Raw genomic sequence first — 27,132 nt, forward strand, 5'->3', positions numbered from 1 at the left:
TAGGGAATACCTTTTTTTTACTTTCTTAAACATGATTTAGGATGTTTTTACACGATTTTGTGAATTTTTCCTGAGAAATAGTGCAAAGAAATCGAACAAATATAGACTTGATCTGTGGATATTGATCTGAATTCTGTGAGTCAAAATAATTATTTTTAGTGGACTGATCTTTACTCAGTTATTGTATGGCCATGACCTTCAACACATTCATATGTATAAAGAATGAGAATGTTTTCCTTTATAATCACAGACAAGTAAATATCTTTATTATTGTTATCATCTATTGTCTAAAACCACAACAGTGTTTCTACAGCGACGTCCCGTGACGTGACAAAGCCCCAGCCAATCACACGACTCGTTCTTCATACGGACAGGTCGCAGAACCAATCAGGACGCGGTGTTTATGTCAAAGTGGGCGTGGTCGGGAGAAGGGGTATATAAAGTAGAGGGGGCAGGGCTCTAACGGCACAGTCGATCCCGTTGTTTTGATGAGGAAGGTCCCTGCGACGCTTTGAGAAAAACCGTGACCCACTTCCACTTTCTCCCCGGAAACAGGAGCTCGTCCGCGGCCACTTTGTTCAGGTCGAGTCGCTGAGAGCCGGAGCGACTTGATCCAGCAGATCCCCCCTCGCTGTGACCCGGGAGAGGGATGCCGCTGCAGACAGACTCCGACCGCCGCAGTCGCTCTCTGGATTTAATGTCGTCGCACTTAATCGGGACGAGTAGTTTCTGTATACATTTAAAAAGCCCCAGTATAACCAACTCTCGACCGAGTGCTCCCGGAAGATGCTCCGAAGCAGCGAACTAAACTCCGCCCGTGTGAAGTGAAGACATCCCGAGAAGCTAACCGCTAACCTAGCCGCTAACTTAGCCGCTAACGCTAGCTGGTCCAACCGAGGCTAATCTCTCTCTGTGTGCCCGGGAAGAAGACGCCTGTGATCGGGTTGACCTGTGTTGTTTTGCCGCTGAGCTGGAAATAAAAACCTCTCGGTGAGTAAACTGTGTGTTTTATTTTTATTTTTTTTAAAGGACGAAGTAAACCAGGAAGAGGGTTTGTTAAGTTGTGGGGGAGGGGCGGTAGTTCAGCGTGTTACCTCACAGGGGCGCTGTTACACCACCCTGCTACTGTTGTTGACAGCTGTATCATTTGTTTACTGTGGGTTTGTTTACTCACTGTGTTTAGTTGTTGACCATAACAAGTAGTTGTGAAAAAAGTACAAAGAGGGGAACTTAAGAAGTGCTCTTGTTCAGATAAGAGTTAGACAATAATAACATAATATTATTATTAAAACATCACCTTTTTAACAAGGTAATTCAAGGATTAATCGACTTAATATTTCATATCAAAGTAAAGACACAAAATGTCAGATTATTAATTAACCTGAAGTATATCTAATATTATCAATCAATACTATACACAACATTTATAATTTTCTATATCTTTGCTTTGAATGAATTTAATCATTCAGTATTTCAGGTATACCCCAAATAACTTCTTTTGATAATAAAAAATCCTTTATTTAAAATGTTCCTTTCTTACTTTGTAAACAAATGTAAATTTTGTATTTCTACATCGATGCAAATACACACAAATAGGATGTTTCCATTACGGAACACCTACCATTCATTTCACCCAGCTGCTTTTGCACATCTGATGCATGTAAATCTTATTTTACAATCCATTACTAGTGAAAAAGAGGAATATGTCCAATACTAACTAGCTACGTGAAGAACAGGAGAAGGAAAAGGTCTTGATTCTGAGTCTGAAATCTCTAATCAAAAGATCAACCTGGAGTTGTGGGTGTGTCTTGGAATCCAGCTCTGCTAAATGGAGAATGCTCCTTTGATGACTTTGAAAACTCCCCTTCTATGATATTAAAAGAGCCTTCCCCTAAGTGAAAGAAGAATACTCTCTGAAAGACAAGCCATGCATGAAAGCCTGTATCGAATGGTTAAAACATACTTAGTCGATATTCTATTTAATGTACTTTGTGTTTAATTTTAAGCAGAACATAATTTTATAATCTAATGTTTTCCATGATACAAAAAATGGTTTTCAGTTTATTTAAATTCTGCAAGGTGACTATAAACAGGGCCAATAAAAACACAATATTTCTCTCTAAAACAGTGAATTGGTGAGTAGAACGGAGTAGGATGAATTACTAAAGTGATGTACAAGTATCTCACATTTGTACATGAGTAAATGTGGAACTCAAAGTCTTTATTTTCTTCTATATTTTTGTTATCTTTGACTGACACAATCTTTTGTATTGTTTTTCAGGCAACAATGAAGCTGTTGGAGAACTCCATCTTTGAAGCTCTCAGCTCCCAGCTGTGTGTGGAAACAGGGGAGTCTCGCATCCTTGGCAGGTGAGAAGTGATTTAAGCTTATTACACGTACTTGTGGTAATTACAGATTGTATGAGTTTGCCAGTTTCACAGGTACAAAAGGGGATTTTGTCACCAGGAAATAGCTGAAAACAGGATTCAGTTCGGCTTAGTAAATATTGAGGAAGAGTTAAATCTTTCACTTTCACTTGTTTTTCATGTGTAAGTACTTCATGCTTATCGCTGTCTTACACGATAGAAGATTAAATATCATGATCCTCGACTGAAAGGATTAGTATTTGTAAATCGCTTGTTTGTTTAAGTTTTCCTTACAAAGGAAATGCGTTGTCTGGTGTTGTGTCATGAAACAAGTGTAGACAGTAGAAAGGTGCGGCTGCAGATCACAGAATCGAGGGTAGTGGAGCAAACGAGTTCCTGCTCGATGAATCACGGTTGAACTAAACTCCCATTGGTACGACCTGTGCTCAAAGTTAATCACTGACAGTTTGTGTTTTTCACTCGACAAACTGTTAAACATTATGTTTTCAGGTTATGTAAGGGCTTCAGCAGGGCTTGTCATGACAGTGGCAGTGTGGTTATATAAAGGGCAGAGGGCTGTGCTGCCTGGTCTGAGAGCAGAGTTTGGACCGGTGGCTGAAACCGAGCTTCTGTGTCCTTTCACACCCCCCCCCGTGGCTATTTTGGAGTGCGTAGTTGGGGCTTATAATCATGCACACACACAAACATATAGCAGTAATACTACATGAAAGCTGAGTGCTGCTGGAGCTGCCAGGACTGGAGGTTTTAAGGCAGCTTAGCCGATTAGTGAGGCAGGCCATCATAGCAGCAGGAATCACAAGCTGCAGACTTTAACTAAAAATGTACCTTCCAGAAGGCTCGTGTTATTTTCCACAGATGAAGATTTGCATTAGTGGCACAGGTAAACAACAGCAAACTGTGCAAATAAACTGTACTTGTAATGCACTTGAGAAAAATGCATAAAAGTTGAAAGTAGATAGGTCGTGCTCTGAATAAAGGTCATATTTTATTGTAGAAAAGCAGCATAATAAGGTAATTGATGAAGGGTGCCGGATTAGATAATACAACAGCTATATATAGATGTTTACAAAAAGAAAATATGTAAGAAAGCTGCTGTAATAGTTGTTTTTCAGAAGGTAGCGGTTGTTATTCCTATTTTAGTTGATCGTGACCCCCCCTCCTCAGCTGCAGTATCTGTCCTGTCATGAGTGTTCAGCCGCTCGGTCAGCTGTGTTGTGGGTGGAAAACCAGGGCAGATATTTCCACAACCCTGTCCTCTGCCACCGGTGTCCCTATAATTAGACCGGCTGGGCCAGAGAAGTTCTTCTTGAGTCGTTGTGTCTAAAGTTGCACAACCTTTGCTCTTGCATAACCCCAGAGTGGGCGGGGGGAAGATAAACAACTGCACACCGTGTGCTCCGCTTGCATATCTGCGTACAGAGCCGTCTGACCCGAGACATGAGCGAGCACGCAGGATGTTTTGGCACCGTCTTGTTCGTGTCAGGTGTTTGTGCAGATTTGGCTTCCGGGGGCGAGATATGTTCGGGTTATGTCAGGGCATGTTGTCACACAAGGTTATGCGTTATGCAGATCTTTAGGGAAGTTTATAATGTCAATAACAAGTTGGATCTGATGTTCATATTTTCCCAAGTAATACAGTTAAAATCATTGTATACACACAGATGTGAGAATTGAGTATTTATTTAGAATTTAGTTCCTTAAATGTTTCATTTTGCTTGGACTGAACAATCTTTTCTTTTTATAACATCACCATTGGCAACAGAACTTCGGCTTTACGGACACACCAATTACACTAGAAAAATAATCAATAGACCTTTTCTCATATATTCAAAAGATTTGCATCATAAAATATATTTTAGTGTCTTGTAAAGGGTTTATTTTTATTAAACTCATTCAGAAGTGAATTAGGCTTCATAAAACCCATTAAAATGCCTCCATGTGTTGTGTAACAGTGATGAAGCCGTCTTTAGGGATTAAGTTTGGATTTTAATCCCCCATTATTATTGTCACTTAATTTAAAAAGCATCCCTTCTGCTCCACAGGATTGAGAGCTACTCCTGTAAAATGGCAGGAGATGATAAACATATGTTCAAGCAGTTTTGCCAGGAGGGGGAGCCACACGTCCTGGAGGCTCTTTCCCCCCCTCAGTCCACCAGCACCACCAGCCCTTCACAGTGAGTACTGCAGCCCACAGCCAATCAGAACAGTGAAGGACAGAGGATCAGTATTTGGACATTAATGATGATTTTTGTATTGTTTTTGTCCTGTCCAGATATGGGAAGAGCAGTGAAGATGGGGAAAGTCCTCTGAGTGACAAGTGTTGCAGGAAGACTATTTTCTACCTCATCACCACGCTCAACGAGTCGTTCAGGCCGGACTACGACTTCAGTGCGGCGCGGGCCGACGAGTTCAGCCGGGAACCGAGTGTGAACTGGGTCAGTGGGAAGCAATTCTTATGCTCCAAACATCAGAGTAAAAACCAGCTTTGTGAAATATTAATTGGAATGTCATTTCCTGCAGGTGGCTAATGCAGTGAACAGCAGCTTGATCTCAGCCGTGGGCGAAGAGTTCAACTCTGTGGGGCCCGAGCTGTGGAATGCCATCGACCAGGAAATTAACCTGCAAAGCTGTGACATTTACAGGTGGGAATGTGTTGTGTAGCAGGTGATTGATGCTGCTGAAAATCCCCTTGGGTTCATGGATGGCTTTTTTAAATATTCTTTCCTCATTTCTCTTTGTAGCTACAACCCCGACCTGGACTCTGATCCTTTCGGTGAAGAGGGGAGTCTCTGGTCCTTCAACTATTTCTTCTACAACAAGAAGCTCAAGAGGATTGTTTTCCTCACATATCGCTCTGTCAGGTCAGCAACACCCAGTCATTCGTTTCACCAGATTCGGTGTCTGATAGTTCGATTTTAAAAAGCAGCTAAACCAACACATGATTCATATTCACTGTTACGATTCGGAGACAATGTTATTATGCTAGCCATAAAGGTTTATTAGTTGACGATGAGTTTCTCAACAAGAAAACAAATAACTTGGATGTATGGTGCAACAAATGAGATTCTCGTCCAGCTGTCTGATCTGAGTCTTTGCTTTCTGCAGCGTCCTGAGCGGTTATGGTCGTGATTGTGCCGACAACGAGCTGGACATGGAGCTGGACGATGAGGAGATGGACGGTTTCACTGAGGACAGGTCAGCCTGGTTTCCACCTACTGAAGCGACACTTTTTCACAGGTTGTATTGGAAGAATGTCTCACCTATAATTTCTCTTTTTTCCCAGGTGCCCCAGAGCGCTGTGCGTATGAATTCTCCCAGATGATGCACCTCGGCGAAAGATTATTTGGTCCTCTCCCACCCATCCCCCCCCGTCTTCATCACTCCATCCCAACTTGTTTTTTTTGGGGGTTTTTTGCTGCCTCTCCCCAAGCCGTCTTCCCATTTTAGATAAATGCATGTTTGAAGCCTTCTCTTTGGCTGGCAGTGAACTATGAACCGTGAGGTGCTGGACTTTTTTCTTTTAAAGAGACCCCACGGTCCCCACAGTAACCTAAAGCTCCTTCACTCACCGGTGTCTTTTCGTCCCGAAGCTCCAGGCCCAAGAAAAACATTGACACACACGTGGGGCTCCTACACACTCGCCATGTTTCCAAAGAGACCACTTCATGGAAGTTTGAGAAGAAGGTCTTGTTTTATGGAATGCGTGGCCAAAGGCAGACTGCGAGCGAGCAGCGATTCTCGCAAATGATGTCAGAGGACTCCAGGTAACACCAGCACCGATGAGAACTGACGCAGATTAAAAAGTTTCTAATATTCCAACCTGGCGTCTGTTTGATGTCGACTTAGCAGCTTGTGTGTTGCTTTTCAGTGTGATAGTGAGAACTCTCTAGCACTGAGTTCGAAACACTTCTAACCATTGTTACTGCAAACACTCTTCTGTACGTGTAACACAGGAGGGATCCACCGGGGAAACTATTGACACCTGAGTTGCAGCTTAGAAAACATATCAGCTTTTGACAGATTTGTATTTTTACCCAGTTTCATGCATTCATATTTTGTCTTTCCCCTACGTACAGTGTTTGTTTTTTCATCCTCTTCCTGTTGACCCCACCTTCTAAATATCTCATCTTGCCAGTTTCTTCTTTGCTCATTACCTCAATGCAAAGGCATCATTGAAAAGTGAATGTATAGTTCAATTTAGAGAGGAAAATACAAAATCTTGATAGAAAAAAATGGCTGTTTTCAGCATTATTTTTTAGAAATTGAGAAGCCCCTGTTGTCGTTATTTAAAAAGTGGGCAGGAGTTCTCTGTCTTTTCTTGACTGCTTTTGCTTGGTGTCGATGTGAATAAACTGGTATTTGGATCAGATCTGATTGTTCTTGTCTTTGGAAATGAATCAAGCTTTACCTAATTTCATAAACATCCCTGATTTTTTTTTTCGAAGCTCAATGAACTTGAGAAAATGTTGGATATTAAAAATTTAAGTAATCTTGTATTAGCACCAACATTTAACGCCGCCTTCCTGGATCCCTACGACTTCCACGAAGTTGTAGAAGTCTTGTGGAATTAAAACAAGGCAAAGTGTGGAAAAATAAAAAACAACTCGGACTTTAAAGTTCAAAACAAACTTTTAATGAAAACAAAACTTAGATACAGTACATGACCCAGACTTTACATCACCACACTGACAGTATAAGATCAGTTCCCTTGGTTTGTGAGATCAAGGTAAATATTTCTGTAAACCTTAATGCTGCAAAGAGTCTGGGGGCTGCGCAGTTCACCCGTTTCCTGTTAGTATAAAAATACTTTGTCTCAAGACCATTGCTAAGATACTGTTGAACACTCTGTGGCAAATCCAGACCAAGATCTTTTCCAGTTCTCTGTTTTGGTTCAAAGGTATGCACCTCTCTTTTTGGCCACTATGGAACTTGCTTGCAAAGTGACACGTGCATAGATCTGTTAGCAAGTTCAAGGAATTCTTACACCGCCTCAAAAAGGATAAACATGGGTTGAGAAAAGAAGAAAAATCATAAACCAGCTGTCAGATTCATACACACACTTGCAACAGCTTAGTTAAGGCTGAGGATTGAGAACTATATGATGGCCAAAGTGTTGATTTCAGATCGTCTTAATGCTACAAGCCACCTGAGTAGCAGCTTCCTTGGGGCACCTTTTCGATGGCGGCTGATTCTGATCCCTTTAATAAAGTATAAAACACTTGAAGAGGCGTACAGGCCAAAATGGCGGCAGAAAATAATTGTTAATATTAGGATGCAGTGGATCAGCCACGCACACTAGTGGAGCACCGATGATTAATACAAAACGGTCGAGACGCCAACCTGCAAAGAGCAACAAAACAGAGCAGGCTATAAAAGCGAATAATATTAAATAAAAATCATAATACATCACTGATAAGTGTTAAAATTTAAAAATACTGTTATTAAAACAGAGCTTGGTACTTGCGTTTGGAATCACATTACAGCCATTGCATGATTTGCTCATTTAAATTAACAGCTGAAGTCATTTCGGTTTGTCCCTCGGGTTTAAGAAGGACAAATGCTGCCTCCTGACACTTTGATTTGGCTTCATGACACACAAGGCTCGACATGGATAAAAAGGGAGAGTTCGTCCTTCAGCACGACATCAGAAGGCTTGAGTGTGAGGGTAACCACCAACAGTGTAGCTTATGAAACTGAAATTAATGTAACAGATGTTGAGAACAAAGAATAATGGAGACTAAAGTGTAAAACACCCGATGAGCTCTGTGCAAAACCCAGTGCCACCACCACCAAATGTGGTTTTACAATACTGCTTCTAACCCTTTGTCTGTCCTGTTAAATTTAACATTACAAACTTCTATAGAGGAAAATAAAAAAAGAGCTGCATCACATTTTCCACTCACTGTAACGTTAATGGCTGAAATGATGGTGTTTGTAACATGATATGTATGTAGTGTAAGGATCCGTTGCAGGACACCCTCCGGTCTGAAGTGACCGGCTCCTCCTCCTTCACCGCAAAAACCAGGTCAGTTCATAGGTTCTGGTTCTGTCTGTTCCGTTGTAACAGACGTGTGCGGTCCGCAGAGGTCAAGGTCCAAAGTTGTCATTAAAAATAAAAAGTAACTATTTGCCAGCTGTGGTGCAGGTAGTGAGGCCGTCCATGGTTGAGGGAGGGGCTATCTGAGCCCGGCTCTGGAGGTCATCCACTCCAGACCTTGGCATAAACTGGAAAAACAAAGATGTTGAAAATATAAACAATGGGCAGATCGAGTTACACGGTTGCTATGGGATTCAAACTGAACAGGGTTAGTGAAACCTGGTGGATTGAAACACTCACAGCAGCCGAAGTGCTTCACATGTGTGTAATAAAGTTCAAGATGCCGACATTTTACATATCAAAAGGCCTGAGATACATGTTAGTTTTAAATTATTAGCAGATTCTCCACACGTTACTATTTATTTTTATTACTTAGTATTAAGAAGAAAAGGTCCCATGTCTTTCTGCCTAACACGATCATATTTCTCCTCTTTTCTTATCCTACTTAAATACATGATACCTGAGCACTGTGTATTCTTCCTTTAGCAAACACACCAATCGTGTCACAAGAATGAAACACGACTCAATATATTACTATAAACTGGAAAACAAGTCTATCTATCATAGATATCATGAGCCACACTAATAATGATGTGTCTCCCTCAGAAGATGGATTTAAAACATCTGCACAGTTATAATCTGGCAGCTGGAGGGTTGGGATCATAAGAAGCTGATGGAACTTCATCTGTCGAACCCTTGAGTTAATTTAAATTCTGCTAACCGTGCACATCCATCACTGCCTGCTGCAGTTAACACGAGACGCACAGATGTGTCTTACCCCTCTCCTGTGAGTGCACAGCAGGACTGGATGTGCCAGGGGTGGTCTTTGAAGGAGCTCAGGCCGAGGTATTTGGAGATCTCCGCCGCAGACATGCAGTCCTTCATGTCCTGCTTGTTGGCAAATATCAGCACAGCTGCTTTCCGCAGGTCCTGAGAGAAAGAGAGAGAGGAGAACAATGAAACCACAACCTCCAGCTCTCCGACACCTCAACACAATGTAGTTGCGTGTGGGAGGGTCAGCGGAAAAAAGTCAACAGTCATGACAAAAACAGCGCAGTGTACTACAATGAGAGCTTTACCTCATGAGCCAACATCCTGTAGAGCTCCTCCTTCGAGATGGCCAGCCTCTCTCGGTCCGTGCTGTCCACCACCAGGATGATGAACTGCATTGTGGGATGCAGAAATCACACTGAGTGACCTCTTTTCAAAAGACTTTTACAGCAATGAAATGAAACACAGCAGGGGGGGGGGCAGTTCCAGGCCCAGAGCCTCACAATGGACACTGATGACTGCTCCGCTAACAGCCCGTTTACAATGACAGAGAGCGACCCTGCGTGACAAAAGACCAAAGCCACGGCCATTTTGTGACGTGAGAGACGCCACTTTGACCACGGCTCGGGAAGAAGACACTTTTTGTTTTACGAGGAAACGTGTTATCCAACATGAATGTGACCCAGATCAGCACCAGGGACTCCGGACTCAGAGAGCAAACAAGTTACTATAGTTACTGCAGAGCTACTGGAAACTCTCGTAGAAAGTCTTTTGTAATAGATGTTATGGTCTCTCAAAATCTACAGTTATTCATTTCAAACATGCTTGAAGGGTATACAAGTTTAATGTGTTAAATTGCCTCTGCAATTGCACTGGTGGAGTGTAATAAAGTTCAGGATAGAAACATTTTCTGCTAGAAAAAAGTTTTCATTATTGATTAATCAAGAAAAGACGCAAGAACAAATTTGCGATAAGAAGTCAAAGAATGCTCATCACAATGTTCTTAAGTTAATTAAACTCTTGCTGAATATCCCAGGTCACATACAGGATTTGTGGGTAAAACAAATAAGATGTGATGCCTAAGACAAGAGTAAAAAAAGTTTCAACCGGTATTTCAAATGTTTTCAAAAGACCTCCCACACATCTGCCACAGCTCCAGTTCCTCCTCCAAAAAGACCGTGCAGACGCTGACCCCAGCTTTACTTTCCAGGCCGGCCCCTTTGTGAAAGTGTGACCTCTGACTTGGGCGGCTCCTGCTGCCGTCTGTGCTCTGAACAAACACACCAGCTGCCACACTCGGGAAGAAAACGGCTGCCGGACCGTGCTACAGTTTCCCCCCCCCTCGTCTACGACTCAAGCTCGTGTTGCTCACCTCTGTGTTGGAGTAGTAGGTGTTCCAGGAGGACCGGAGGGACTCCTGTCCTCCGATGTCCCACATCAGGAAGTGTGTGTTCTTCACCACTATTTCCTCCACGTTGCTGCCGATGGTGGGAGACGTGTGGACCACCTCGTTCATCAGGCTTTGAACGACAGAATCATTAAGTTAGGGTTTTGTTTGTTTAGATGCAGAAACCAAGGAGGGATTTTGAAACTCAAACTACTTACAATTGGTAGAGTATAGTGGTTTTCCCGGCGTTGTCTAGTCCAACAATTATCACTTTGTGCTCTGCAAAACAGAAACAGTGCGTCAACAGAGTTTCTGCAGGTTTCAACAAGTTAAATTTAAAGTTTTGACGACTGTGACGTATGAAGTTTAAATGAAGATAAGGTGAAACAGCAAAGGGGAGAATAAACCTCTGGACTCTACGTTATCTGGAGAACTACAGACAGAAACCGTATGGAGCCAGTGTCTTTCCCACAGCCAAGTAGCAAAGTTGGCTGAGATCAATTTGACTGTAATATCAGCTCCATTTGTAGATTTACAATATTCTTATATCTGTATCATTGAGAAAGAACTACAACACACAATCACAAAATCTGCATACCAGCAGAACAGAAAAAAGACTTAAAAAAAAGGATTATAAAGCATGATGAAGTAACGTTGAATTTGAGACTGTTTTAGTCTTCTGACTTCAATAGGATATAATTATCAAGAAAACAATCTTTTTACGACTCATCTCCATGGTCCGTAAAGATCAAAACAAGATGTGGCACATTGATAAGGCCATAAAGTACAATGCATTCATGCCTTTAAAAACTGGAGGTTTCTTGTCTTCCTTTTCCAAAACACGCTGATCTGCTTTTTCCAAAGCGCCGCTGAACCTACAGTAAATTCTAGCTGTTCATAAAAGCCGCGAGAAGGGCTTTGAGGAGTGTGAAGCAGGAGAACACCACGAGCTAAACGCAGAAGCAGTGGCTGACACGCATGTGAGAAAATATCCCCCTTTGGTGTTTGGACCTTTCTGGCCTGTCTGAGGCCTCTGGCTGCCAGAGAGGAAGGAAGTCTGGTCATAGGGCTTTGCAGTTCTGTCTGTCTTTGTGCAGAACACTGGGTGATACACATCTATTGCTTCCTTGAAGAGGAGCTGCCCTGAGACGAGCCCGACAAGAGTCACTATTACCTTCATGCTATCTCAATCCAACATGTAAAATACAAACGACAACAATCTATTGGTCTGAGGAAAACACGTTCAGTAAGAAAAATCTAAATATTGAACAAGGTAACATGCAAATATACAACAGCTAAAGAGATTATCTTTCAAACACGTTGCCTTTGTCCTCCACTGTAAAACAACGCTTGAACACGTGTATTTTGTAATTAGCTTTCAGAATAAAAGAAAACAATAAACCTTAATTCAAGGACGATTACAGATCTGCAAGGACCAGGGCTCCTGGTTTGATTAGCTTCTGCTCTTGTAATTACGTAGAGTTGATTATGTGTTCTGAGCTACCAGCATTTCTCCAACCACTTCACACCCTGCTGTAATCCCTTGAGAGGGTGAAACCTGACTCCTAGAGCTGTGTAATCCTCCTGCTCCGTCCCAGTGATCCCACCAGGACGTTACACAGGACAAAGTAGTTAAGAGAAGAAGGAGACAGATGAAAATAAAAACCTCTGGATAAAAATAAGGCTTTTAAACATTGTTAATATATATGAATCTAAAGCAGGAGAAGCACCCTACCATATTTAACTACTATCTTATCTCCATCAGACACCAATTTAACGAATGCACTTTCAAAATAAAATTTTTAAAAACACAATAATAGATCCAAAACATATTTTAACTTAGTTGTTATTTCCCCGAATGGGAGGATTTGATGCTTTTCTTTTGTCACTGAAAATGTAACTAAAATATAAAAATGAATATTCAGGAGAAACTTTTGTCGCACACATAAACTTCAATCATTCCATTCAACACTGTGTAAATAACAGTGATCCTCACTCTCTAACAAGTTTATTACGCTTGTTTATTTAACTTGTGACTCAATATAAACGAAGCTGATGCTAAAACAACTCCCTTCTTTGTGAATCACTGCTCAGCTGAACCAGTTGTTTTCGACTTGCTCCACAGGGTCAAACTACAGATAAAGACTATTTACAGTAAACACGGGTTCCAGAGAGTCGAGGGAAACAGACAGTAAACACTGTGTGGTTCTGGAAAGTGACTGAAAGCTGACTGACAACCTGCTGAAGCCTCTCAGTGACAAAGTGATGAACGAGCTGCTGGTGGAGTTGTGTTAATCTGTTTGTTTTTCAGCAGCTTCGCGTCTCTCCTCTGTCTGTTATCTGGAGCTGCTCGCCTGGAGCTAACGGGGCTAGCAGCCTCTCGTTACCCCGGGTTCGAGCAGCTAGCAGCGGGTTAACGAGCCGCTACAACACCCACCTTGGTTGCAGAAGAAGCTCCACAGTTTGGCGAATATGAGGCCCATGGTTACGGTTGTGTGTCCGTCCTGAAGCACAGCAGCGGCGGCAGCGAGCCTCCTCTCAGCTCCGCACCGTACGACCCGTGGCTGGGCTGCGGCTAGCGGCTAGCAGCTAGCATTAGCTGGATGCTCTCTTGTCCGCACAACACCTCGCCGACCGTCTCAGCGCGGACTCCATGCGGCCCTGAGACACGAAGAACCCCCGGACCGAGGCGGGGATCGAACCGTGTGAGGCGGCACGGAGGCAGAGAGGTGTTATTCACTGTTTAACGGTGTTGCTCGATCCTCCATTAAAGCCACATCCACAAATCCGTGCTGTCTCCGCCTCGCTCGGCGTCCTCTGCCCGTTAGCTGCCGCTGCTGGAGGTGCTGCGGTGAAAAGCGCAACCCATGGCTATTTGTATTCTCTTCCGGTTTACGTCATGACGTTTCTTTGTTTTTTAAACTGGCGTAAATATACAATATTAAAAACACAAACGAATCCTCTTTTCTAATATTTTAAATACACTGTTATTTATAACTATTATTATAATTATAATATATACATGTTTAGATAGACAGATATATTCACACATACTTCAAACTCAAAGTATTGTTTTACGTGGGGGGTTCAAGTGTTGAGTATTTTTCTAAACTTAGAAAAAAGAGTTTAGCTTATTTAAACTGCTGTTATGTTGTCATTATGTTGTGATTAAATGTATTTTATTGCTCTTTTAATCTCTTATCATTGTGAAGCACTTAGTAACCTAAGTCGTTATATACGTAAAAGGTTAAAATAATATTTTAAAACATTGACAGGTTGCCTGCAGCATCGGAGCGGTTTTAATCTCTTTAAATAAATACATTTGATAAAATAACACTTTTCTATGGAATTAATTACCTCAAATGCATTTATTTACTTATTATTTGAGGTAACTCCAAAATATTTTGAGAAACTGGGGTAATTGTGGAAAAAACAAAAACTAAAGAAAGTATACAAACAATTATTTCCACAGTGGTTATTAAAATCTGAAGATTAACATGTGAACATAAGGCTCCTATGACGAAAGAAGAAACTGTATAAAGAGAACATTTCGCTCTAGAACCTAAAAGTATATTTTATATTAAAATAAAAGTGGAAATATGATAAATCTATATCTATGTAAAAGGAATCTTGTGTTTGTCTAATCATTTGTTGGTTTTATTTGCTCTAAAACCAAATGTTCACCTCCTGTAAATAAATAACATTTCTACCGACACACGAACCAACTGGTGTCACGTGACCAGACTGTTGTCATGTGACGTATGCGGAAGTAGTAGCACCGGCCATGAGCAGCTAAACGTGAGTCTCTGAAGTCTTTTTTAAATTGATTGAATACTTTGATTTAACAGAGAACAGGTCGTTAATTAACGTGTCAACGTATTTAATATATATTATATGTAGATGTAGTCATGAACACAGATTGACCGTGTGATTTAAAACCGTTCTATTTAATTCAGAGTTAAAAAGAAACATAAAGAGAAGGATTAAGAATATAATTTATTGTGAAATCAGGCAAAATGAAGATAAGTTCTTTATATATCTGTTTTCTCATTTTACTTTTTAACTGCATCCATTAAACTCAACTCATTTTAAGAGTCATTTAGTTATTTGTATGTTATCGCTCAGTTATTATCCATTTGATATTTTTGTACACAGATATATATTGAATCATGAACCGATGCCACAAACCACAGTGTTCTCGGTTTTATATTTTGTCTATTTTCTTGAAAATGGACTGTTTTTCTTTGAACAGATTGAAACGTTTTGTCGAGAGCTGCAGAAAATGTCAGTTTTTACGAGAATTTCTCTGAAGCCTGAAGTGGCCGAACATCTACAGAGCGTCTTCTTGAACGCGGAGGTGAGAATTCATATGTGTTTCTTAGAGGTAATAACTCTCTGTAATTTTACCTAAAAGGGCTGTTTTTGTGATATTGTTCTTGTTTTATAAGATAAAACTTTCCACCATGTTTAAAATCCCACGTCAGTTAGTCATCTTATTTAGTTTGTGCATCCTTTCTTCCGCTCTTTCCCTTGGTTGCAATCTGTCTCTGTTGTGTTCAGGTGTTGGCTGCAGTGGGTCACCAGGAGGCCGAGAGTCGTTTTCACCGGCTGCTCACATGTCTCTCACACCCGCCCTCGTACACATGTGTTCGGGCCAGCACTCATCTGGCCTCCCTGGAGGAGATCAGACACAAGATGGGAGAAGAGCTGACGAAGGTGAGTCTCAAACGAACGAACACTGGAGGCTGTGATCAGGAGAGACGTGATCATTTATAATCCATCACTCATGTGTTGTTATTGAAGCAGCAGATGTGCAGCTCGTCGGCCGAGGACGTCTCCCTTCGGATCGTCCCTCACCCGAGAATTCCAGATGTGCTGCTGCTTCCTGTCGATGGCCCGAGGTACGATGGGAAGACTGGAACAGAGTCACACTCCTCTGCTCTTTGAAAAACACACTTAAATTAGAATGTCCAACCACAGGGTCGAACCCACGTGGAATCATATGGGATGACCACAGAAGAAATGAGGACACACTTTAACACTGATATGATTTTAAACTAGTTTTTGGGGGTTTTTTTGTGCAAAGTAGTAGAAACTTTTTTAAAAGATTGTGAATAATTACCCATTTGTACCAATACATTATGTCCTAATATCTCCAGTGTCCATCTCTGCTGTGCATGAAGCCCGAAGACGTCTGTACTCGGTCACAGTTCGAGGATTTTCCAGCGAGAGTGTTCATATGCACATATTCTTATATATTTATATATTTATATATGTATATATTTTTGTTGTTGTATATATATATATATTTTAGTGTACTTTCCACTCCAGCAGCACAAGAACACTGACACAATCACATCATTGCATCCCATTCCTGTATCTGTATATATATTCTCTGTATGTGATTTATCTATGTACGTCAGTGAGGTGTTTAAGTGTTAACTGTATAAGCTACTGGATGATCTGAATTTCCCTTGGGATTAATAAAGTATCTATCTATCTATCTATCTATCTATCTATCTATCTATCTATCTATCTATCTATCTATCTATCTATCTATCTATCTATCTATCTATCTATCTATCTATCTATCTATCTATCTATCTATCTATCTATCTATCTATCTATCTATCTATCTATCTTAGGGCTGGGCAAGTTAACTCGTTTCAATCGAGTTAACTCAAGTGATGAGTTAACTCGATTAATTATTTTATCTCGCATTAACTCAGGTTTGATTATTTATTGTTTTATTGTGAAAGTCAGGCTTTTATTTTGTGAAAGTCTGTTGCTGACTGCTGCAGAACAGGAAAAAAGAAAATAATTGGCGGATAAACAATCGAGTTAACTCATCACTTGAGTTAACTCGATTAAAACGAGTTAACTTGCCCAGCCCTAATTTTTATATCTATCTATCTATCTATCTATCTATCTATCTATCTATCTATCTATCTATCTATCTATCTATCTATCTATCTCTATCTATCTATCTATCTATCTATCTATCTATCTATCTATCTATCTATCTATCTATCTATCTATCTATCTATCTATCTATCTATCTATCTATCTATCTATCTATCTATCTATCTATCTATCTATCTATCTATCTATCTATCTATCTATCAGTTTATGACTTCACTTTCCTCTTGTGTTCTTAGGTCCGTGGAGCAGCTCAGCTCTGAGGTGGTGGTCGGCGCTCAGTGCGGCAACGCTGTGCTGCGAGGGGCTCATGTGTTCGCCCCGGGGATCATCGCCAGCCCCAAGTGTAAGAGACAAAGGCCTGTGTCATAAGAAGCTGTATGTGTGTGTTGAGTCCACAGTTTATCAGTGAACAACACAGCCCTTGTACTTTGTTTGTTGGTTTGACCTCAGAGTGCGGTTGTGTAACACGAGAGCCGCCTGTGATGTTTGTGTGCCGACAGACATGAAGGCTGGAGATGTGGTTTCTGTCTTCTCTGACCTGGAGGGTCGGTGCACCCGAGGAGCCACGAGTTTCCAGGGGAAGAAGGTGTTCGTGGGAAATGGAGTCGCTGAACTGGGCCGCTCCAGCATCTTCTGCGCAGATAAACCTGCAAAGTTAGTGGATTTAGATGTAAATGTATGACTAAGCAAACAATTAAAAACAAGACAAATGCACCACTGAAGTCTACCAGTCCCCCACCGGTCAAACAGTCTGTCTTCTGTGTTGTTAGAGGTGTTGGTGTTCGGATGGTGGATCCACTTTACCAGAGTCCTTCGTTCGATGGTGTTCTTCCCAACCTGGTGTTCTTACAGGTATTTGTTCTATTAAAATCAACAAGACAGTAAGAAGGGGAGAGGCAGTGGACTAGTGGCAGAAACTTGGACTATGGGCAGAAAAGGTCTCTGGTTCGTCTCTGACTCCAAGGAGAAACAACAAAAAGACGATTGATCTGTCCAAAAATCCAAGAGGATTCTCCCTATCCTGTCTAGTGCCCCTGAGCAAGGCACCTTACTCCCCTAACATCTGCTCCCCGGGCGCCGTACATGGCTGCCCAGTGCTCTGTGTCTCCTGCACCAGATGGGTTAAAAGCAGAGGTTAAATTACCCTCCTTGCATGAGTGTGCTTGTGCATGTCTGTGCATGTGTTAAGGACAAATAAATGTATCTTAATTTCTAAATCTTAATCAGATGCATGTTCTACCCTGTGTCTGTCAGCATGCCTGATAAATGCTAATGTCAGTCCCCAAAGTAAACTGACTTCATGTCTGCAGAACCTCCCGTCTGTGGTGGTGGGACACGTGCTCGGCCCTCGTCCTGGAGAACGGATCCTGGATATGTGCGCCGCACCAGGAGGGAAGACCTGTCACATCGCCGCCCTCATGGGGGATCAGGCACGACTTTTATTCATGAACAGTCTGCTGCAGATTTTGCTGATCTGGGGATCGTAGTTAATATTCAGAGGTTTCAAGGTTTTCTTCAGATTTCCCCAATCATTCTGATAATCTAGGCGTAGTGTGATTTACAGAGTTGCACGTCCACATCTTAAAGGAAACCTCCACATATCATTTGAAAGAAGTTGTGTAAAAATGTAAAGATGTCTTCTAAAGATTATTTCAAAGTCTAAGAATCTCTCTCTCTCATGCAGGGAGAGGTCGTGGCCTTGGACCGGATCCGAAATAAGATCGATCGAATTCAGCAAAATGCCCAAATGTTGCAATTGCGCAGCATCAAAGCTTTTTGCTTCAACAGCACTCAGGCTGTGAGCAGTGACCCGGCGCACGGCACCGAAGGTAGAGAGCTGCTTTTATAGATTTATCTGTTTATTGATCCCAGCGCTCCCAGCAGACTGATAACACCTCTGTGTTTCTGTTCATGTTGCAGGACCGCCCTTCCCTCCTGAGAGTTTCGACCGGGTTCTGTTGGACGCTCCCTGCAGCGGCCTCGGGCAGCGGCCCAACATGGCGTGCACCTGGAGCCTCAAGGAGATCTGTTCGTACCAGCCTCTGCAGCGCAAGTTGTTTCGCGCTGTAGGTTTCACCGCTCGCAGATCCAACACCTCTGACATGTTTAACCTCCGTTTGCAACCAGTTTGAGTGTCACATAATATTGATAATAACCCACTTGGGTCAGTAGGGGGCAGCGTCTGACAGTATTTAATCTTTCTACAGTTTAATTCACATTTTAAAAGGAAAATCTACCTCAATATGAAATGCGGTTTTTTAATAGAAACACACATTTAACACTAAGTTACACATTATGTTTTAAAAATGTCTGAGGAGCAACTTTGACCTCTGAAAGAAACCAGTCAGAAAAGTGGCTCCTTAACTTTTTGAGGACATGTTCAAGAATATTAGTTTCTTTTTTCTGTCTGCCTTTTAAAACAAATACACATGCATGTCATTTAGGAGGAAAGCACATGTGGAGTTTTTGGTTTCAGCATGACTAATGGATGGATTCCTATCAGGGAGATCAGAGTCCAGTGCGGAGGAAATCATTTATCATTTATCCCAGTGACACAATGAGCTCCTCAAGGTCACTCAACACGCAGGCTGAAGAACAAGGCTCCTGCTTGTTAACCGTGTCAGTACAACCAACACAACCTGACAAGTAAACCTGCAGTAATGTTTCTGCAGTAAAATGTTTGGCCACCTGAGGGCAGCAGAAACAAGGTGTGAACACATGTCATCTCCTTGTATATGATGAACCTGTTGCTTTGCTTTACTTACACCTCAGGAATTTTAGCAACGTCTTCATAACAAGTGAGTTATTTGCAAACCAGATGAATTCAAGTTTAATAATCACTATTGTTCACCAGCTAGTTGCTTACGAGGTTTATTGTATGGTAAAGCACTTCCACCTGTTTATCAACCAGCTGCAATGTGCCAACTACTGCCCCCTGAGGCTGGAGGTCAGAAAAACACCCAACAGGCACTTGGTAGCTGATGTCAGTACTTTTTGTTTTAGGGAGGATGGATGAACTGGTTGGTTCTGTAAATCCAGTGTTGGAGAAAGTACTCGAACGTAGTAACACAGTAACTTTTCTACTGAATCAAGAGTGACTAGGTTCCTTTTTTGGAACATACTGGAAGTATTAAACGTAAAAGTACTAGCAGGTTGTTGCCTATTCCGTAATACAATTATCTACAATTATCTACATTTCTTAAACTCCATTATGAAATGGTTTAAAAGTGAGAAAGTGCAGATCACGGCGGCATCCCTGTGCTTTTCAAATGGAGCTTGGGGGAAATGAGAGCAGTGGGTTTTAAGGAGCTGATAAGAAACAAATGTTGAGTGAAGTGAAATCATGAAGTTGAGAAAGATCAACTGAAACACTATAAAGCTGAGAGGAGCTGCAGATTCAGGTGATAGCTTATAAAAGCCTCCATTAGAGCAGCTGTAATAAAAATGTTTGTGTTGTGAACTAAATAGATAAACCAGTAGATGTTGTGTGTGTGTTTTCAGGCAGTGCAGCTGTTAAAGAAAGGCGGGGTTCTGGTGTACAGCACCTGCACAGTGACTCCAGCAGAGAATGAGGAGCAGGTCGCCTGGGCCCTGGCTACCTTTCCCTGCCTCACGCTTCAGCCTCAGGTAACAGAGAGTTGTAGACGCGTGCATGGACTCGCAAATACACCCGGAGATGTGAAGCAAACTTCAACCTGTCTTTGCTCTCCTCCTCGTCCTTGGCAGGAGCCTCACATTGGTGCAGGAGGCATGTTGGGAGCCGGCCTGCCACCTGAGCAGCTGCGCCTCCTCCAGAGGTTCAGTCCCGAGCTGATCTGGGACCAGACGGAGACGACAGCTCCCCTCCCGGACAGAGCGGACAGGGACACTATCGGCTTCTTTATTGCCAAGTTCCTGAAAAACTGACTCGGAGGGCACAATGTTGTGTCTCGCAGCCCTTCGTGTGGGACTGCAGACGGGAACAATGGTGTTTATATTCTGACACACTGTGTGCTTTGACGCGCCCGTGTGTTGACAGAGACGCTCGCTGCGCTGTTTACAGCATCTGCCTCCAAACAGCTGCTCTCTGGAACTGCGGGCCATATAGGGATAAGCTTTATAAACACCGAGGGCAGGGGGAGAGGGGGAGGGTGGTGGGGATGGGGCACGTGGGGATGGAGCCTGAATGAGTATTGGCAAATGCGGCAGTGCTGGCGTTGCTATGACAACAGTGACGACACAGCTGCCATGGTGACAGCGGATCCAGTGGATGTTAGCGCGCGGATCAGGAAGTAGCGTGCAGAAGGAGGTCATCAGAGGTATTAACAATTCAGTGTCTTTTAGCAGACGAGCGGGTCGTCTAATTAAAAACTTCTGCCGCAGAGAGAAGTGATGCAGAGTTTATAAGCAGCATCTGAAGTCTGGTCACTTATCACAGGTGGAATAAGTACAAAATAGTAAAAGTCCTGCATTTGTAAACCTTAAGTAAAAGTTGAGAAGTATAATCCGCAAAAATGTACTTTAAAACAATGTTATATTGAAACTATTAAAACCGTGTTTTACTATATTATCATTCGTTATCCGTTTACATCAGAGACTGGACAACGCCTCACTCTTCCTCCTGCAGTAGGGAGGTCATGTGGTACAGGCACTTGACCAATCACGAGTCAGTCCTGATGCTACACCCGTTTTCATTAAATTACTAATTGAAACCAAGCTTTTGTTAAAAAATAAACAATTGAACTCAAAAACCAATGTGATACCTTTTATGACAGAAACAGTCTTTGAGAGAAATATAGCTGATATCTACTTTTTCTTTTGTTACCATCTCACCCATTAACATGGAGGAGGCGGGGATTTACAGCCTATACTGCAGCCAGCCACCAGGTGGCGATAAAGAGGCTTTGGCTTCACTTGTGCGGAGCTGTCACATCTTTATATACCCTCAAGGGTTTATACATTGATGTCCAGTGTCACAGGAGGTGTTTACGTTGTTGACGGTTTTATCGATAAACACATTTATCTACATAACTAACATAGGGCTATAAATCATTTTATTACATGAATGTTAGAGGGACTTAAAGTGTCACCGCTAATTTATTCAGTGCTAAATGAATTGTGTCCATTAGGTGTGAACACAGTGATATTTATGGGCTGGAGCCTGCAGTGCGGTGCTCACACATCTGGTCGGTCGTCTGTCGTGCAGCGTCTGTGACCTCAGCTCAATCCCTGAGAATTCCATCAGACTCATCAGGGCCTCCTCGGTGCATTTGATCCCATGTCCATTGTATGTAGTGGTCGACTTTAATGCTCCACTCGCAGCAGCACTGACGGCTTAACCCCCCCCCCCCCCCAGTTTAACAACATTAAGAATTCTAAGATTAAATCAGCTGCATCTCTGGCAGTGCTCGTTGGTTTTGCTTGTGTTGGAGGCTTGTGTGTGTGTGTGTGTTTATGTGTGTGTGTGAGGAGGAGCAGCTTCCTATTTTAGACGCATCTCCTCTGTGTTGTCATTCATGTGGATGTTGTCATGACGACTCTGGAGGCGGGCCGGTGAGTCTACCTCAGTTTTTTTCAGAAGACTTTCAGTCGACTATTTATAGACACAGCTTTCCCCTCCTCTGTCTGGGTCTTCTGACAAAGCACACGTCAAAAAGGCTTCTTCCCCCCCCCGAGCGGCAAGTCCTCTTGTTGCCCACTTTATTCTTTTATATTTATGCATTATGTACACACACATGTACACCGTTAAAAAACCAGTAGTGCTATCAACGTAGCATAGAAATGGAGTTTTTTAGAATTACAATTGTCAGGCAAAAACCAAAGAAGATGAGCAGATGGTGGGTTTGTAAACAGAGGGGCCTGGACTCAAATTTAGCTGGATACAGATTTTCAACACATGATATCTGAAAAAAGTAGTTTGACAACACAGAGTATTGAGCCGGAAGTTTGGCCGTTGGAAGCTCAAAGCATCAATCACCATCAATTTGCATGAAATAGACAATTTGTATTTAACAGATTTCAGACGTGCACAGAAGTCTGGACATTTATCTGGAGGGGCTGCACGTGAGAACGCAAATATCACATATGTTCCGAAAATGTCCGAGTGAGCCCATGTTTGATTACAGCAGGAAACTGTCCCCGAAAAATTCACAGCAAACAAGTGGGTGTGTTGATGATGCACAACTGGAAGAATACAAATGTCTCAAGGAAGAAAAATAAGAGTCATACACGTGGAAGACGCTGAATTTCTGTTTATGTCCTGTCAGAATGTTCTGGACATTTTCCTGGTTTCTTTATGTTCCTAATGAGTCAAAGGCAAACTCCGGACAATGTCCAGAAAACTGGGTCCTGACATTTTCCGGAGTTTATGTCTGGAGACGGCTTCACTCAGCGGCGTGAGAACAAAACAAGAATACTGAAAACTTCTTACTCTCGTTACATTTGAAATTGTTTGAATTTAGTTTTACAAACAAATCTTTTTTTTTGTTGTGAGGAACATACTGAAGAAAAATCCTAAATTGAACATCTGTGATGTGATGACTTCAAGTGGGAGTTGAACAACATCCATTAGAAAAGGGGCCAGACTCAATAAAAGATGAACCTTCATGGAGTGTTGGTCGCAGCAGACCTACTGGGAGCTGCATGTCGTATCAAATTGCTTTCCCATTAAACCAAAGTTAACCAGTAAAAGTGCAGAACAACGGGTGTATCAATGTTATAAAATGTTTCTGGACCCATACAAAGAACAGTACTGCATGTAAGAGAGGAATTTACTGTAGCACTCGCTTTGTTTCGTAAGGCATGACTAAGGTGCACCTCCTCCACGGAGGCTTAAATATGTCGGAGCCAAATGTTGAAAACCAGGGACGCAGAATTTCAAAAAGGGAACTAGGCAAATAACTGATGAATGGTAAAAATTAAAGGAATAGTGCAACACTTTGGGAAATTGATTTACAAGATTTGCTGCTGCAGATTAGAATCTAGTATCTGTCTCTTAAAGCTACAGCTGCCAGCCAGTGAGCTTTTTGACCAAATCGTAGAAATTCAAATTTAAAACACATGCAGTTTGATTTGATTGACCCTTGTGAAGTTTATAATATTCAGGTGTTTTTGAGAGAGGTGCTGATTCAACTGCATACAGAGACGTGTTTCTGTTATTCGTCCTGCTCTTAATTACACACATCAGCGGACAAAATAATAGAAAAACCCGTCAGTGTAACACAATACAAACCAACAGCACCACAAAGATCAGCCTCCAAATTATTCAAACAACACTTCTCTAACACACTCATCTGAACATTATAACCTCAATGAACACTTTTACAGGATTATATCAGGCTGCATTCGTTTTTTAATTAATTGATTATTAATTTGTTTATTTCCCAAATTGTCAAACTATTCCTTTAAAGAAAGGACCTCTGTAAAAACAGCATCAAACCATCTTGGTTAGTCAAGTCTTGCAGTCAACCCTAGCAGTAGTCTGAAGGAACATATTCAAGTGGTAGCAAGCATAAAATAAAATTAGAATTAAAACAATAAAAAAAAAAAAATGCTAATCACAGAAAGCACAGCTCAGTACAGAAACCAAATTCTGCTTTTGTGTCATGCTTTATCAAACACAGGTTTAAAATATGCATATTTTAAGAATATTCATGCATATCCACACATAAACAACGTCTATGCATAGATACACACATACATATATTTATATTTGTATCTATGTAATCAAAATCCTGCCGTTGGAAAAGATGCAACAGCACTTACAAAGGAGGTGTACATAAATAGGATGCTGTGGTCTCAGGGTATAGCAGCACAATGGAGAACAGAACGGTCTGTAAGAGGAGGAGTGGGAGGAGCCTCAGGAGGGATTTGGTCGGTCACTGGTGGATGTAGGAGTCTCTCACCCACTCCCCTGCATCACCCCTCTTTTTGGGGGCCACCTCCCCCTCCCGGTCCCTGTCTCTGTCCCGGTCGTAGTAGTGGTGGTGGTGGTCGCGTGCCGGCCGGTGGTGGTGGTGAGAGCGCTGCTTGTTGCGTTCGTTATGGTCCTGCTCGCGCTCTTTGGAGCGGTGGTGTCCCGTGCCGTGAGCAGGCTCCTCGGCCGCGCCCCGGTGATGGTGGTGGTGGTGATGGTGGTTGTGGTCCCGGTGGGGCAGCGGCTCGTAGCGCTGTTGCTGCTGGGGGTGCCCCTCCCCTAGATCTTCGTCCTCCTCGTCCTCCTCCTCGTCCTCCTCCTCGTCCTCCTCATCCTCCTCCTCCTCCTCCTCCTCTTCCTGTCGGAGCACCTGAGTGCGTGGCTCAATGTAAGCAGAGTCCTTGCTCTCTCGGCTCTCCCGGCTTTCTCGGCTTTCTCGGCTCTCGGGGGTCTCAGAGTCCAGAGTCTCCTGCCGGGAGAGGCCCCTGGCTCGGCTGCTTTGGTGGTGGTGGTGGTGGTTGTGTTGCTCAGTCCTGGTGGAAGACGAACGGTGGTGGATGTGCTGCGCTCTCCTGGTGGACTCCGACCTCAGGGGCCTCTCCTCCTCGTTGGCCTCCCCCTCGACCTCTGCGTCGGCGTCACCCTGATCCTGGCTCTGGTGGTGGTGGTGGTGGTGGTGGTGATGGTGATCCTCTTTGGAGCCCTTCCTCTCCACTAAAGCTTTATCTCCCTTCTGCTCTGCACCGCTTCCCTGAGATGAGTAAAGATCACCAGTCAGTGGAGTGACACAACAGAGGAAACACACTGCAACTGCACACACACACACACACACACACAAAAAACTCATGCAGACTAACATACACATTCTGGTGCCTATGTGTATTACCTTATTGTACATATGCACTCGCACTCACACAAAAACCGTAAAGCATGAAATGTCAACACACGCCAGTCAGCCATCGATCGGCGGTTGACCGTGGTCCCGGGGGAAGCAAATTCCAAATGAAAGATCTCACCACACTAGCAATCACACGTCAAGCTCACTCCTGCTCCTCATCAAACTCAGGGTTTTCCTCATTTTCAGTCTTACATTTCCCCGTGAGAAGGCAGAGGGTAGAGAGAGGGTAGAGGGAAGGGATTTTACTGTGTTTGCACACACAGTGTTGTTAGGTATTGATTTTAAATCACACCACAAAATGACACGTTTCAAAAAAGACAAATAAAGGTCAAAAACATAATACTAAGAAATACATGTAAACCATCTCACTTCCTGTTCACTGTATCTAAAGGTCTGTCCTAATACCCACACTCCTAATTCTGCTTTATAGTTCTATTTACTGTTGATTTGTTGTGTTCTCAAATGGTTAATCATAACTCCATCATGTTACTTTTTCACTTTTAAACATAGCAAAATAAAATACTAAGGTTAAAAAAATACTGTAGTAGGATTAAAAGTGATTAATTAAAAATACTACACAAAGTACAAGATGCTACACTGATGGGAGTTAATGTACTCATTACCTCCCCCCTGGTGTTTTTATGTGACTCTTTTTAAATGTTGTATAATTTAACTAGAAGGGCGCTTGGAGAGCACATACCTCTGCCAAGGTTAACGCCCAGATCCCGCAATGTTAAATAAATGTCCTTTATCTGCTCGTTTATCTGGATCTACTCTAATTAAATAGGTTCTTCTTTTGCCACAGTTACACTTCAATCAAATCTCGGACAAAAAGCGGTCGTTTATGCATAATCTCGCTAAATAATGAGCAGATAAACAAACGGGGTTGGAGGTAACCACGCCTCGGCTTCTGAACGTGTGTTTTTTACTGTCGTCTGCCTGCACCTATAGAACTGCAGGTTTGATCCTAATTGTTGTTTACTGTGTGAAAATTAAACGAGACCCACAAAGCCGGAGTGAGTCGTGGATCTGCACAAACCGCAGGACGTCCTCATTAGTCACGTGTCCTAGTGAGCACAGACACACCCCCACATGTTCAGAGAAATCACCACGTGGACCCCTGAAGTGTGGGCGTTGGGACAGACCCTTCATCTCACTTCCTGCCTCCTGTCACTTCCTGTCCACAGGTATTCCCCTATCCCCCCCCCCCCCCCCCCCCCCGTCTGTCCTCTGTGGCCTCCATCGGCCCCGAGTCTGCTCAGCACTTGTACCTGCACGCCGGGGACCGGGGCCGGGCTGGAGGGCAGGGCGGCAGTGGGCAGCTTCGTTAGCAGTGGGTTGGGAGGGTTGCAGCTGGTGGGGTGGGTGCTTTTCCAGTAGGCCTCCAGGTAATCGGCCATATGCTCACACGCATCCTCCAGCTGGTTCTCATCAAGAATGATGTCAAACATCTCCTGGGAAAGGAAAGGGTGCAGTCAAAGTAAAAAGAATAAATGGAAGAGACATGATGAGGTCAATAACAAAGATGATGCTGGTGGGATAACGGAATAACAGACTCGGATACTGAGGGTTCTAATGTCACAATAAAAGGGTTTGGGTCGTGACCTAATTACTTTTGTTAGTTTTAAAGCAGAAAAATGGTAAATGCTCTGTATTATTATAGAAGTACTTCACAACACATGTTTGCCTTTTACCCATTCACACGTTCACACAGAGCATCTATGTGCAGCACGTTCTCCATCATCCATCATTCACACTAGGGATGGGGGGAAAAT

At 42.7% G+C, this 27,132-nt stretch overlaps 4 protein-coding genes across 4 annotated transcripts in view; 2 read left to right on the forward strand and 2 right to left on the reverse strand.

Moving 5' to 3' along the window:
* Window positions 1-484: 484 nt before the first annotated feature.
* maf1b (MAF1 homolog, negative regulator of RNA polymerase III b) lies at window positions 485-6,757 on the forward strand. Its single transcript, XM_061093541.1, has 8 exons — window positions 485-990; window positions 2,282-2,370; window positions 4,431-4,562; window positions 4,661-4,823; window positions 4,909-5,030; window positions 5,130-5,249; window positions 5,494-5,583; window positions 5,672-6,757. The coding sequence occupies exons 2-8, from the start codon at window positions 2,288-2,290 to the stop codon at window positions 5,694-5,696; spliced, it is 735 nt and encodes a 244-aa protein (XP_060949524.1). The 5' UTR covers window positions 485-990; window positions 2,282-2,287; the 3' UTR covers window positions 5,697-6,757.
* Window positions 6,758-6,998: 241 nt separating this feature from the next.
* Window positions 6,999-13,504, reverse strand: arl8 (ADP-ribosylation factor-like 8). The gene is made up of 6 exons (XM_061093542.1): window positions 13,081-13,504; window positions 10,862-10,922; window positions 10,629-10,776; window positions 9,565-9,648; window positions 9,264-9,415; window positions 6,999-8,613 (listed from the first exon to the last, which is right to left on the reverse strand). The coding sequence occupies exons 1-6, from the start codon at window positions 13,124-13,126 to the stop codon at window positions 8,565-8,567; spliced, it is 540 nt and encodes a 179-aa protein (XP_060949525.1). The 5' UTR covers window positions 13,127-13,504; the 3' UTR covers window positions 6,999-8,564.
* Window positions 13,505-14,417: 913 nt separating this feature from the next.
* nsun6 (NOP2/Sun RNA methyltransferase 6) lies at window positions 14,418-20,677 on the forward strand. Its single transcript, XM_061093941.1, has 12 exons — window positions 14,418-14,441; window positions 14,896-15,000; window positions 15,204-15,359; window positions 15,447-15,544; window positions 16,802-16,908; window positions 17,066-17,219; window positions 17,336-17,417; window positions 17,876-17,995; window positions 18,250-18,394; window positions 18,486-18,631; window positions 20,067-20,192; window positions 20,292-20,677. The coding sequence occupies exons 2-12, from the start codon at window positions 14,926-14,928 to the stop codon at window positions 20,469-20,471; spliced, it is 1,389 nt and encodes a 462-aa protein (XP_060949924.1). The 5' UTR covers window positions 14,418-14,441; window positions 14,896-14,925; the 3' UTR covers window positions 20,472-20,677.
* A 3,744-nt stretch (window positions 20,678-24,421) lies between these two features.
* The window catches only part of cacnb2a (calcium channel, voltage-dependent, beta 2a), a 56,575-nt gene continuing 53,864 nt past the window's right edge, over window positions 24,422-27,132 (reverse strand). Inside the window, exons 13-14 of the mRNA XM_061093763.1 lie at window positions 26,629-26,811; window positions 24,422-25,210 (exon numbers count right to left, since the gene is read on the reverse strand). Of these exons, the coding sequence (XP_060949746.1) occupies window positions 24,422-25,210; window positions 26,629-26,811 (972 nt within the window). The remainder of the gene's footprint in view (window positions 25,211-26,628; window positions 26,812-27,132) is intronic.

The sequence above is a fragment of the Limanda limanda genome, chromosome 20 (assembly GCF_963576545.1).
Source record: "Limanda limanda chromosome 20, fLimLim1.1, whole genome shotgun sequence".
NCBI classification, from domain to species: domain Eukaryota; kingdom Metazoa; phylum Chordata; class Actinopteri; order Pleuronectiformes; family Pleuronectidae; genus Limanda; species Limanda limanda.